This window comes from Engystomops pustulosus, chromosome 3 (genome assembly GCF_040894005.1).
Source record: "Engystomops pustulosus chromosome 3, aEngPut4.maternal, whole genome shotgun sequence".
Lineage (NCBI taxonomy): Eukaryota > Metazoa > Chordata > Amphibia > Anura > Leptodactylidae > Engystomops > Engystomops pustulosus.
In genome coordinates, this window is record NC_092413.1 from 170,690,657 (window position 1) to 170,703,908 (window position 13,252).

General features: G+C 40.4%; 1 protein-coding gene across 2 annotated transcripts in view; it reads left to right on the plus strand.

The window, feature by feature from the left end:
• DHX36 (DEAH-box helicase 36) overlaps positions 1 to 12,912 on the plus strand; it is a 29,069-nt gene extending 16,157 nt beyond the window's left edge. Inside the window, exons 15-25 of one of the 2 annotated variants that reach the window (XM_072142974.1) lie at positions 3,272 to 3,415; positions 4,411 to 4,528; positions 4,607 to 4,705; positions 5,015 to 5,188; positions 6,405 to 6,491; positions 7,850 to 7,933; positions 8,172 to 8,271; positions 8,350 to 8,440; positions 9,212 to 9,332; positions 9,483 to 9,635; positions 12,541 to 12,912. In XM_072142974.1, the coding sequence (XP_071999075.1) occupies positions 3,272 to 3,415; positions 4,411 to 4,528; positions 4,607 to 4,705; positions 5,015 to 5,188; positions 6,405 to 6,491; positions 7,850 to 7,933; positions 8,172 to 8,271; positions 8,350 to 8,440; positions 9,212 to 9,332; positions 9,483 to 9,635; positions 12,541 to 12,723 (1,354 nt within the window). In that variant the 3' untranslated portion in view covers positions 12,724 to 12,912. Of the gene's footprint in view, positions 1 to 3,271; positions 3,416 to 4,410; positions 4,529 to 4,606; positions 4,706 to 5,014; positions 5,189 to 6,404; positions 6,492 to 7,849; positions 7,934 to 8,171; positions 8,272 to 8,349; positions 8,441 to 9,211; positions 9,333 to 9,482; positions 9,636 to 12,540 lie in introns of those variants that run through there. The other variant, XM_072142975.1, reaches the window with a different exon arrangement.
• Positions 12,913 to 13,252: the final 340 nt, after the last annotated feature.

The window sequence follows — 13,252 nt, forward strand, 5'->3', positions numbered from 1 at the left end:
ACAGAAGGGTTACGTCCCACCCACATGATCGCTGCTATTGGCTCATCAATTCAGACCAGCCAATAGCAGCGAATTTACTTATGACGTCAGTAATACCGATCACCATGTCTGTAGACACGGTGATCGGGGCAGGGTGGCGGCTGTTCCTGACAGCCACCAATTGTGCTTTGCGGTCCAGAGGGGTTTTGTTTCCCCCCTCTGTCCATGTTTGCCGCTATTGGCTGGTCGATTTGGACCAGCCAAAAGCAGCAGTATTCGTCACAATGGGCATCGCTAGGGTGAATAAGAGCAACACTTGGCGATAATTTCCCTACGAAAAACGAAGATTTGGTACAAAAGTGCTGGCCGTACACATTGTAGAGATGATGCTGTACAACTCTTACGAGCTGTTCCAATGTGCAGGTCCTGCCTTATCATTTCTCCGTTTTCAAGAGGAAGATATTAGGAAACTAATATTGGGACAAGAAGGATGGGGCTCCAGTACCTCTGGTTTAGATGTTCCTGTGTTTTGCCAGGACAGAATTTTCCCGGTGAATTCTGCTGCTTGTAAAGGTAGGACTCACTAAAGAGTCTGTTCCAATAGAGGAGTTAGGATGGACACTACATACTACTAAGAGACCTGCGACAACTCCAGAGTGACAAAAGTTTAGTTGGTCCCCTGGTATATTCTACCTCCTTATACGCAACACATTCACAATTCACGCCTAACCTATTGTGAATTAATTTTCGGTAAAATGAATAATTGTAACAACTGTTAGGTCCCATTGCTCCCTATACCCCTCCATTATTTCATAAGGGGCCCCATATAACGGGCACTGAACTCTCCAGAAATAATTGCAATTTCCATCTTGGACTGCATTGCACATCATATTTGGAAACCACCTATCTGTTCAAATGCTCATTTCACCACGTGTATTACCCTACACCACATATTACACCTTGCTAAATTCCCCAAGGGGTGTACATTCAACAATTAGGGTCACTTTTTGGGTTTTCCTCTGTTTTGGTACCACTACGGCTCTCCAAATGTATCCTGACACATGTGAAAGATTTCTGTCAAATTTGGCCTCTAAAAGACAAACACCCCTCTTTTCCTCTACTGTGCGCCCATAAAGCATTTTATATGCACATGTGGGGTACTTCTACACTCGGGAGAAATAGTTTTACACCTTTTTTGGGGTTATTTAATATATTATCCCTTGTGGCTTACAAAAATTAGGGGTAAAGTGACATTTATAGGAAAATTTTCACCTTTTTAATGTTTAGGGCCTAATTGGATCATTTACCTGTATGGGCAAATACATATATAACACATTGCAAAATTCTCTAAGGGGTGTACATTCAAAAATTAGGGACACTTTTTCGGATTCTTATCCGTTTTATACCACTAGGGTTCTCCAAATGCATGTCAAACATTTGTCAAATTTGGCTTCTAAAAGGCAAACATCCCCCTTTCCTTTTACTGTGCGCCCATACAACATTTTATATACACATGTGGGGTACTTCTACACTCGAGAGAAATAGGTTTACACATTTTGAGGGGTTATTATATTTTTTTATCCCTTGTGGCTTACAAAAATTAGGGGTAAAATGACCTTTATAGGAAAATTTTTACCTTTTTCCTATTTAAGTCCTAATGAAATTAAACACCTTTACGGACAAATACACATATTACACCTTGCTAAATTCTCTAAGGGGTGTGCCTTCCAAATGGTGACACTTGTTGGGGTTCCCCTCTGTTTTGGTACCACTAGGGCTTTCCAAATGCCTCCTGACACATGTAAAGGATGATTGTCAAATCTGGCTTCTAAAAGGCCAAAGCCCCTCTTTCCCTTCTGAGCCCTACTGTGTACCCATACAACACTTTATATGCAAAAGTGGTGCAGTTCTGTGCTTAGGAGAAATAGTTTTACACATTTATGGGGGTTGTTTCATCTTTTATCCCTTGTGGCTTACAAAAATTTGGGGTAAAAGTGACTTTTTTGAGAAAATTTTCACCTTTTTTCCCTTTTTTGGGCCTAATTGAATCAAACACCTGTTGGGGGAAATACACAAATTACACCTTGCTAAACTCTCCAAGGGGTGTACTTTCCAAAATAGTGTCTCATGTTGGGGCTTTCCTCTGTTTTGGTACCATTATGGCTCTCCAAATGCATCCTGACACATGAAAACTTTTTCAGCCATATTTGCCCTCCAAAAACGAAACAACGCTCTTTCCATTCCAAGTGCCCCCCTGTGCCCGTACAGCAGGGTACAGTGACAAAATGGGTATTGGCATGCTCAGGAGGAATTGCCCTAAACATTGTAAAATGAATTTTCCTTTTTAACCCATTGTGAAGGCGCAAATTTTAGTGTTCAATGAATCTATAGTAAGATAAAATTACATTTCTGTAATTTCACTTTCATTTATCTTTCACCCTCATGAAACGCTCATAGGGTTAACAAAATTCCCAAAGGTTGTTTTGAATATTTTGAGGGGTGTAGTTTCTAAAATGGTGTCATTTGTGGGGGTTTCTTGTCATGTGGGCCTTATAAAGTCACTTCTAACTAAATTGACCCTCCAAAAGTAGGTTTTGATGATTTTCGTGAAAATCTGAAAAATTGCACCTAAAGTTATAAGCCTCCTAACATCCTAAAAAAAAAGAAAAGATTTTTGAAAAATGATGCCAAGTTAAAGCAGACATATGGAAAATGTTAGTTATCAAGTTATTTTAGTGATATGACCAACTTTCCAAAAAGTAGAAAATTTGGAAAACATTGTTTTTTTCAAAATTTTTGCCAAATTTCCATTTATTTCATAAATAAATACTAAACATATTGATTAAATTTCTCAACCAACATGAAGTACAATGTGTCACGAAAAAACAATCTCAAAATCAACTGGATATGTTAAAGTGTTCCAAAGTTATAACCACTTAAATAGACACATGTCAGATTTTTAAAAATGGGCCGTGTCAGGAAGGTGAAAAGTGGCTTCAGCGTTAAGGGGTTAAAAATAATAGAGAGCTCATACTTGCCCTCTCCAGCGCTCCCATTCAAATGCTTTTAATGCCATGCAACAATGGTATGGCTGCATGTGATGACTGGTGCAAAATATTCCACATGAACCCAAATGTTTGAGCAGCTTAGGTTGTGAGAAAAATGAGTATGGTTCATGTTGCAATCTTTGAGTGGAGGGGATGAAGGAGGGGGAGTCGTCTGATTTGGTCTGCCACTGTCATTGACTTGTGTTAACAGTGTGTGAATATTGTTCTGATTCTTTGTATTTCAGTATTACCATAGATGATGTGGTACATGTCATAGATGGAGGCAAATTAAAGGAGACCAACTATGACACCCAAAATAAAATCCGCACCATGACGGCTGAGTGGGTTAGCCATGCAAATGCCAAGCAGAGGAAAGGACGAGCTGGCAGGTAAGTGTCTGACAGAATTATGTTGCAAGCTCTATGTTAAAGATGCACAAGTTGGTCAAGGGGGTGCCAGAATCGTGAAGAACATGTGCCACAATTCATGAATCTGGTGCCCTCTGCACTACACACAGGAAAACTGTTCATAGTGCAGTTTGCACTGGTTTTAAAAAATGTGTGCCACTGTATTTGCACATCCTAATTATCAGTGTCACAATTCAAAAGGATGTGAAAAAACAGTGCAAGGTTTGCCCCAGGATGCAAGCAGGGAGCTGGAAAGGAGATTGCAGGCAGTGGGTAACCCCTATGATACTGTGGGCATAACGGCTGTAACATCTAATAGAATTGCCTCTATGCCTATGGCAGGCGTGGGCATCTAATTTTCTCGTGGAGCCACATGAAAAATTGCAATGGCTATAGAGGGCCAGACGAATATACTTAACTCCGTTCACCCTAATATCTATATACTGTATTCAGTATGTAACCTATCCCTAAATTTAAAAAAGTCCCCGGGTTACATACAAGATGGGGTCTGTAGGTTTGTTCTCAAGTTGAATTTGTATGTACGTCAGAACTGTATATTTTATAATTGTAGTCCCAGCCAAAATTTTTTGGGTCTCTGTCACAATTGTATTTTAAAAATATTTGGTTGTCATAAGAACCAGGGTTAACACTAAAGCTTCATTGCAGACAACATTTATAACTGTTATAGCTGTTTATTGTAGTCTAGGACTAAACTATAGTATATTACCAAAATCATTACAATGATGTAATGAAACCATGAAGGCCCTAATTGCATCATTCTTTGATGGGAGCCTTACAAGGCCCAGGTCTGCTCTAGGAGCTCCTCTAAGCTATAAGCTGTATTTAAGTCAAGAAGTATTACGTTAAATTTCAATTTCTCCCTATATAGGAGTGTGTTCAGCTCATCTTGCTCTATAACATGTTGCTGGCAGATTAGTCTGCTTCCTAATAGATATTACTTTATTTTTATCTTGTAGAGTAAAACCAGGGTACTGCTATCATCTGTACAACAAGCTGAGGGAAAGTCTGCTGGATGATTATCAGCTGCCAGAAATAGTTCGGACGCCGCTGGAAGAACTCTGCCTTCAGATAAAGGTTTATGTCTATCCTAGATTTGTTTGTTATGTAGTGATTTTGATGTCCAGCATCTTTTGATACATATCTTTCTTTTAGATTCTAAAACTGGGAGGTATCGCCTCTTTTCTTCAGAAAGTGATGGACCCACCAAAAAGGGAAGCGATAATCCTAGCAATAACTCATCTTCAGGAAATGGTATGTACTAAGACTGTCATTAGGGCTTGGCTTTGGGATTTTAAGTTTTTTTATTATTACATGCAGCTTACAGCCTGTTTTCTTCCTTCCTTAAATTGTTTAAAGTTGCGGTCGGCAATTTGTCAGCTCTATAGAGATGCATGGAGCAGAACGGACATGCGCTGCCATCTGCTCCGTTCATCTTGGGGAAGGATGAGGGATACATATTTTTTTTAATAAGAAGTAAACGGCAGCATTGAGCCTTACTCCCCCACAATTAACTCTTATCTGTGACTGATGAGAAATTCTGCATTTTGTGTTTCCTGCCAGAATGCCCTTGATAAGCGCGAGGAGTTGACACCACTTGGCTTTCACTTGGCACGCCTGCCAGTGGAGCCACATATTGGCAAGATGATTCTCTTTGGTGCTCTGTTCTGCTGTTTGGATCCAGTGTTAACAATTGCAGCAAGTCTCAGCTTCAAGGACCCTTTTATTATTCCTTTGGTAAGTTCTTGTGGTTACCCTAATAGGCTGCTAATGAGGTGCCTGGACTAGAGGCAGGATTATTCCATTTCATGCTGTTCTTTTCTTTAAATGGGTCAAGCTGCAGTACCTGATTCAGCGACATTTGTGAGTGTGTCGCTGTATCAGGTTCTGGATTGAAGATGCTGTATGAATCCAGTATTGCTCACTGCCTTCTCATTCAGTTTACTGTAAGAGGTCCAGAGGCTAGGACTCAAACTAAACATACATTGATTTATCTATACATACATTGAAAAATCTATAGAAATACACTTTCATATACTTGTTATTACATAAAAATATTTGGACCTACGAATACAAACACTTATATACAATAAAAAAGTTAGCTCAGCTTTCCCCTGAATATAATCTATTCTATAACCATAGAGTTTGGCACTCAGCCTTCTGGACACCCAGAATGACCTTTAACCCCTTCCCGACGCGCGCCGTACTAGTACGGCGCGCACCGGGTCCCGGTGCATGGAGAGGGCTCGCGGGCCGAGCCCTCTCCATAGCCGGTAAGTCTTTGCTGCATATTGCCGGTACACGCCATGGAATATTAAATATGAAGTGCAATTTGTTACGCAGAAAATAAGCCATAATACAGCTCTTTATGTGGAAAAATAAAAAAGTTATAGATTTTTGAAGTTGGTGAGTGAAAAATTGAAGTGAAAAAAGGCCAAGTCGTTAAGGGGTTAAATAACCATTGTTTTGCAAGGTTATGTTTTCTTTTCCTTTTCCTGCTTTGTCATAAAGGACGAATCATATAAAGCTATACATAATTGGGCTTAGATTCTCTCTTCCTCCTATCTATATCAGAGCAGTAGGATCAGCTACACGTACATTCTAAAGAGAACCTGTCAGAGCTATTTGGAGCCCTAAACCACCCACATGGCTTTAGTGTCCTAGACTTTGGTCCACAGCCAGATTAATAGAAATATATATTTATTGTATGTATTTGTATAGGTAAGTTTATAGTATCATAGTTTATACGGCTGAAAAAAAGACACCTGTCCATTAAGTTCAACCATGGAAGGGAGCGGATTTTTAAAAAAATTATATCTGGTTCTGGAAAGTTTTACATAAGGCATAAGAGAGGGGTTTTGTGTCCCAAATAGCACTGACAGGTTATCTTTCATGTTTATTGTGACCATGGACTAATTCTAATTTTTTTTTTACATATATTTCCTTAATTCAGGGAAAGGAGAAACTTGCAGATTCCAAAAGAAAGGAGTTGTCACAGAATACGAAAAGTGACCATTTCACTGCTCTGAATGCATATTTGGTGAGCGCCCCTTGGGTGTAATAAAAACTGTGTTGTTTTACTGCTGTGTCACAGCCCAGAAAATGACAAAAGTAAAATAGTGGACAATTTGTACAGAGGGGTTAGAGATATTACAGAGATTCAGTTTTTTTTCCTTTAAGGCTATATTCACACTGCCGTTGCCCACTGTACCGTAGTACTGGGGAGGCACACGGCGCCGGGGAGAGGAGGAGGAGGGAATGAGCGCTGGTCACCCATGCCCCTCTCCATAGGAATACACAGCGCAGGGGGCCATATTCCATCAAAAGATGGGACATGTCCTATATTTCTACAGAACGGTACGTTGACGCACGTGTGCTGCACCGTACCGCTCCCTTACAGTGCCGTGAGACCATTGCGATGTACGGGGGACATAATTACACAGTATATACGTCGGCCATATATACGTCTCCCATACATTCGTGTGAATATAGCCTAAGAGATCTTTTTGGAGGTTGAGTGTAAAATGCTCTAAGAGTTCATCCACACATAATGGATAAAATCTGTTGGCTTTAACAATACAATATACAATTCTTTGGGAAATTCCAAATCTATTCCAAGCAGAATATAGATTAACATTGTGCAGGTGCAAGTCCATATCATAAATTAATCCAATCTCTGAGCCATGTTTTTTTCTAATATAATTATTTATATAATTAAATATAAACTCGAGTATATATACTCGAGTATAATCCTAGTTTCTCAGCACAAAAAATGTGCTGAAAACCCAAACTCTGCTTATACTCGAGTAAAAAAAAATATAGTTTTACCGGGTTTTTGTGGTAAAGTTAGGGGCCTCGGCTTATACTCGAGTATATACGGTACTTGTATCACTTAGGTGCTATTTATTTTAAAGCATTGTTCACTTAGCTACATGTATGTTTTATGAGAGGTTTAGGAAGGCGTAGCCTGTGGGATATTAGACCTTTATCTCTTGGGGATGTCTGCCTTAGAACAGTGCTTGATAGACTGTGTCCTTCCCATGGTGCCTTGTGGTTCTCATAGACCTCAGCATCTAATCCAATAAGAATTTAACAAGTAAATCTGCTTCCCTCCACTGTTATAGCCCCACATAATACCACTTTACTACTGGCTTCTACCCCTAAAACCTGCTAAGGGTTAACAGGGCTGGAGGGAGTCTCAGATGAGTGAAGGAAAGTACCTGGTGTAGCCTGACCGACACAAAGTAGTGCAGTGAAGCCTTGAGGTGTGTGAGGTACCTAGGATTAGGAAGGGGCACAGAACAACTACAAAAAGTGTTTTTTGGGGGTTTTTTTTCTTTACTTTCCCTTTCTGATATGAAATGTTTCAAATGTCTACCTATTTCTTTTTTCACTTAGGGCTGGGAGAAAGCAAAGCATTGGGGACCAAGAGCAGAACGGGAGTATTGCTGGGACTACTTTTTGTCTGCCAACACCCTAAAGGTAATCGCATATACTTGTGTGTATATGGAGACTGAGGTTTTTTTTTTTTTTTTGGAGCAGATTTTTCTATTCCAAAAAGAGTTCACATGAACCCACACATGGAAGCTGAGGCTTTCTGTCACAGGCTGTTTTTTCCTGCTGCAAGCTGAACAGGCGGCATGGACTCCCATCAGCATTTCTGCATGGATTCCCTGTGGAAAAAGTGTGTACATACTGTAAAAGTCTCTCTGTTCCTCAGATGTTGGGAGACATGAAGGGGCAGTTTGCTGAACATCTGCTAGGAGCTGGCTTTGTGGGTAGCAGTTACTCCAAAGATCCTAAATCCAACATCAATTCAGGTACGTTACTGTTTTCAGGGGGTTTGTTCTTGTGGGGGTCTGTGCACTGTGCCATATTATGGTTTATTCTTTCTCTAGAGAATGAGAAGCTCATCAAGGCTGTGATATGTGCCGGACTCTACCCCAAGGTGGCTAAGATTCGATGTAACCGTAAAAAATACAAAACAACGTGAGTAGTGAATATTCTCAATTGTATATGATCTTCTGAGGTGTCATGGAAAGCAATCCAGATAAGCACTTCTTATAGTGACCTGCAAAATTCCATGAGTTTTATTATCCTTTGTTCAGTTGGCAGCGAAGCTCTCTTCATCCAATGGTGGATGCAAATCCCTTAACCATGTTAGTGATTGGGACAAATGGGCACCACCATATTGGCACCCATTGCACTTCAGAACATCATAGGGTGGTGGCAATGAGCTGCAACAACAGCCGGCTGCGTCCACACATATTGGTGGCATATAGATGGATAATAAACGAAACTTTTATCTATGGCTCCAGAAGGTAGAAGGGATGCTAGTAAATGAGAGGGCTCTATATAAGAAAAGGAAGACGGAAGGCAAATATGAAAAACTTTGGGGCCCATGGCTGGATACACGGGGGGTAGTGTCAGCAGAATTGATGAGGGAAAGGCTGTTACAAATTAATATAGACCAATAGACGTGATATGGTGCTGTCATGTGTGTAATCAACATATGTCTTATTGTATATTGTCAAGCTTATTGTATTTATGAGCTAACCTTTTACAGCCCTGCGTGGCGACTTAAGAGTGTAAGGGATATATAAGGGATAAATAGTCTGTAGCCCTGGCTGGGATGGGGACTGTTTTCCTTTTATTGTTCATATAAAAAATTGAAAAATAAAGAAATATCTGATTAAAAAAAACATTTTTATCTATGATAAAAAAAAAATAACTTTTCTAATGTATTGCGTCTTCTAATAGGGTAAAAATCTCAACGAAGGCGGATGGAAGGGTCTGCATTCATCCCAAGTCTGTCAATGTAGAGGAGACAGAATTTAATCATCAATGGCTGGTCTATCACCTAAAAATGAAAACTAGCAGTGTAAGTTCCTTTAATGTCGGTCACTGCACTGAAGTGACTGTGTGTAACGTTTACCCAGCTCTACTGCTAAGCCCTTTTAACCATGTATAGTGTTGGTATAATAAGGCAATGTGGAGACAATGTGCTTAGCCTACTACTATTTCTGCACAGATTTACCTGTACGACTGCACCGAGGTCTCCCCGTATTCGCTGCTTTTCTTTGGAGGCGATATTTCCATTCAGAAGGACCAGGACCAGGACACCATAGCAGTAGATGAATGGATTGTCTTCCGGTCCCCTCCTCGAATTGCTCATTTAGTTAAGGTAATGGACAGCTAACAGCTATGCTTTATCCTTCATAGTGATGTATTGTAGGCTTGGAAAGATGGCCCCCTTTCCAAAACCCACTTATTACTCACCATATACATGGTCCATTGTCTACTGTTGTGGCAGTTGGAAGCTGAGCCGTAATTGGTTGCTATTCTGCCACAGGTCATTAACCCCTTAACGCTCTGCGCCGTAGCTCTACGGCGCAGAGGTATAAGGGATGTATGAAGAGGGCTCACGGGCTGAGTCCTCTTCATACAAAGGTGGGGGTTTTTGCATTTTGCAGAAAACCCCCACCGCTAATAACAGTGGTCGGTGCTTGCACGGATCGCGGCTATCAACCATGTGATTGCCGGCGGCGTTTAAAAACCGGCGGCGCGCGGGCACCGCCATCTTTAATGCGATCGGGGGCGGCGATTGGTTGCCATGGTAGCCTCAGGTCTTCTTTTGACCCTAGGCTTAATGGCTTCCGCAGATTCATTACAATGAGCCAGTGGCTCATTGTAACGAATGTGCTGCAAAAATGCCATATATTGCAATACAGAAGTATTGCAGTATATGGTAGGAGCGATCTAACTATCTAGGGTTAATGTACCCTAGATGGTCTAAAAAAATAGTGAAAAAAAAAAGTTAAAAAAAAAAAAAAATTAATAAAATATTAAAAATTCAAATCGCCCCCCTTTCCCTAGAACGGATATAAAACATGATAAACAGTAAAAATCACAGACACATTAGGTATCGCCGCGTCCCAAAATGCCCGATCTATCAAAATATAAAACCGGTTACGGGCGCCGGTGACCTCCGAGGCGGGAAATGGCGCCCAAATGTCCGAAATGCGACTTTTACACCTTTTTACATAACATAAAAAATGAAATAAAAAATTATCAAAATGTCGCACAGAGCTCAGAATGGCAGCAATAAAAACATCGCCTCATTTTGCAAAAAAAGACACCTCACACATCTCCGTGCGCCAAAGTATGAAAAAGTTATTAGCTTCAGAAGATGGCAAAATTTTTTTTTTCTTTTTTTGTACACATTCGTTTAATTTTTGAAAATGTATAAAAACACAATAAAACCTATATAAATTTGGTATCACCGCGATCGCACCGAACCAAAGAATAAAGTAGAGGTGTTATTTGGAGCGAAGAGTGAAAGTCGTAAAAACTGAGCCCACAAGAACGTGACGTGCGTTTTTTTTAAAAAAATGTTTCCACATTTGGAATTTTTTTTCAGCTTCGCAGTACACGGCATGTTAAAATAAATAACATTACGAGAAAGTAAAATTTGTTACGCACAAAATAAGCCCTCACACAGGTCTGTACACGTAAAAATGAAAAAGTTATGGATTTTTGAAGTTGGAGAGCGAGAAATGAGCCGAAAAACCCTGCGTCCTTAAGGGGTTAATATGAGCTTTGAGCTGTGCTTGGTTACTATAGGCATTGAGTATTAGATGCTTATGTGTGAGGTAATATTGATAGAGATACAGAGAGATTTATAAGAAATGTCTGAGATAAAACTGTTCCAGTTGCCCATGCAAACCAATCAGCTGTAATTTTATAAACAGTTGTGGGAAAATGAAAGCTGAGCTCTGATTGGTTGTCATGGGCAACTAGAGCAGTTCTGCTCTCAGACACCTCTGATAAATCTCTTCCCACAGACAAAAAAAAAAAAAAGACTGGCTGAGAGAGACGGTCATTCGGAGACAGTTAACAAAAAGTATTTTCTCACTTATAGGCAAGAGCAATTATTTACTATCCTGGCCAACACCTGGAGCTACAGCTAGTACAAAATAAAGATGTGACCTGGTCCTGACTCGAAATAAATCCAGGCACAAGATTTTAGCCTTAGCCTGTCCAATGGTGTCTCTTAGCTCCTACAATTGTACTGGCCCAAAGCTAAGGCGGGCTCGACTGTAGTCGGCTGTTGTGGTCTCTGAAAAACGTACCTTGTTCTGGATTTCATGGGCTAACCCCATGGCAGAGAACGGGGCATATAGTTATGATACAAGGGAGTCCCCGCTTCCCCTGAATAACTGTAGCACCACCCATTGTTATGTGCTGCTGGGCTAAAGCTGTGCCTGCCATGACGGCATTCAGGCAGCGGCCCCTTGGCAGGACACGCGTCTTATAAGAGCTATAATAAGGATCGAGTAAGTGTGTATCCTCTAGGTGGCTAATGATAACATGGCTCACTTGTAATGTTGTCTCGGCCAGCACAAGCCTGAGAGATGCTATTGGGGATGTCAAAAGTGATATTTTTGGAGGAATTTTATAATCCATAATTTCGGCTCAAATTATTTTTCTTTTAATATCTTTTCCCAATGCATTTGCGATCTCCAACTATAATGGCAAATCCTAAGGATAGTCTAAAATGTCTTATAGAGCCCTGTTCCACCTTTACGACCAACATCAATTTTACCATCCTAAAGCTTTTCTTCTTTCTTTTTTTTCAGTGGGGTACTGCAAATAACCATGTAACCAGGCTTTATGTTGTGATCTCCCACACTATTTATGGCATTTAAGAGCAGCAAATGTATTTTTCTTTTAACTGTTAATGACTTATTTTTCCTGTGAAAAAGGACTTTTTACATGTATGCAAATTGGCCTCAGGGGCTCCTGTGTACATCACAGAAGTCCCTTCTGGTTGCAACGGCCCAGTATTCCTGCCCATGTAGTGACAGCCAACAGAGACAGAAGGGAATTCTGTGACATACACAGGAGCCCCTGAGGCTAACCTGCATATTTTTAAATGTTCTTTTTCACAAAAAATAAGCACACACCAGTGTGTAAGCTTGGGTGAAAGCCACTACATCCACGTGGTTGATTTTCTTGAAAGAATATCCTGTAGTGCACACCAGATACTAAGCAGTAAGATACTTATTCATGAATTCTGCTTCTTGAAGGATTTGAAGACCGAGTTAGATTCACTTTTAAAAGAGAAGATTGAGAATCCTCAGCCTGTGGACTGGGATGATACCAAATCTAGAGACTGTGCTGTTCTCTCGGCTATCATAGATCTCATCACCACACAGGAGAGTGACGAAGCAAGAAACTTTGATCCGTCATTTCCACGGCGCCTGCTATAGGTGATGTTGTGTGACTGTTATGCTTGTACATGTATGACTTGTTTTCATACACATGAAACAGACATGTTCCCTTATTGTTTGTGAATCTGTACATTTACAGGTTTGGAATTAGTTGGTTCCTGAGCCAGTATACTATTTATGTTTGTATGAAATGTTTTGCCTGTTCAGTAAATAACAAGTTGCTCCTTTTAGGACCTCTTCTCCTTGTAAGTGTATCTTCTCGTCTCAGAAAGTGATGTATATACTGTCACTTATGAGACTATCAGTGGTTCTCAGAATAACAGGGAAGGAGAAGGGTTAAATTCCTTCATGGTAACATGAAGGTTGAGGATACGTTGAGCATATATGACAGGAAAGCTCACTGGTGCACACTGAACATAGACTGGCAGACGTGGCATCATTTTTGTCTGTCTGCCCAGTATATGTTGTATCCAGCAGGCTGCATTTTTTTCCTCATTCTTTTGAACAAAGTATATGATCAGTGGAGGTCATAATAGCCCACTAGGGTATGGATGCAGCATTATTGCAT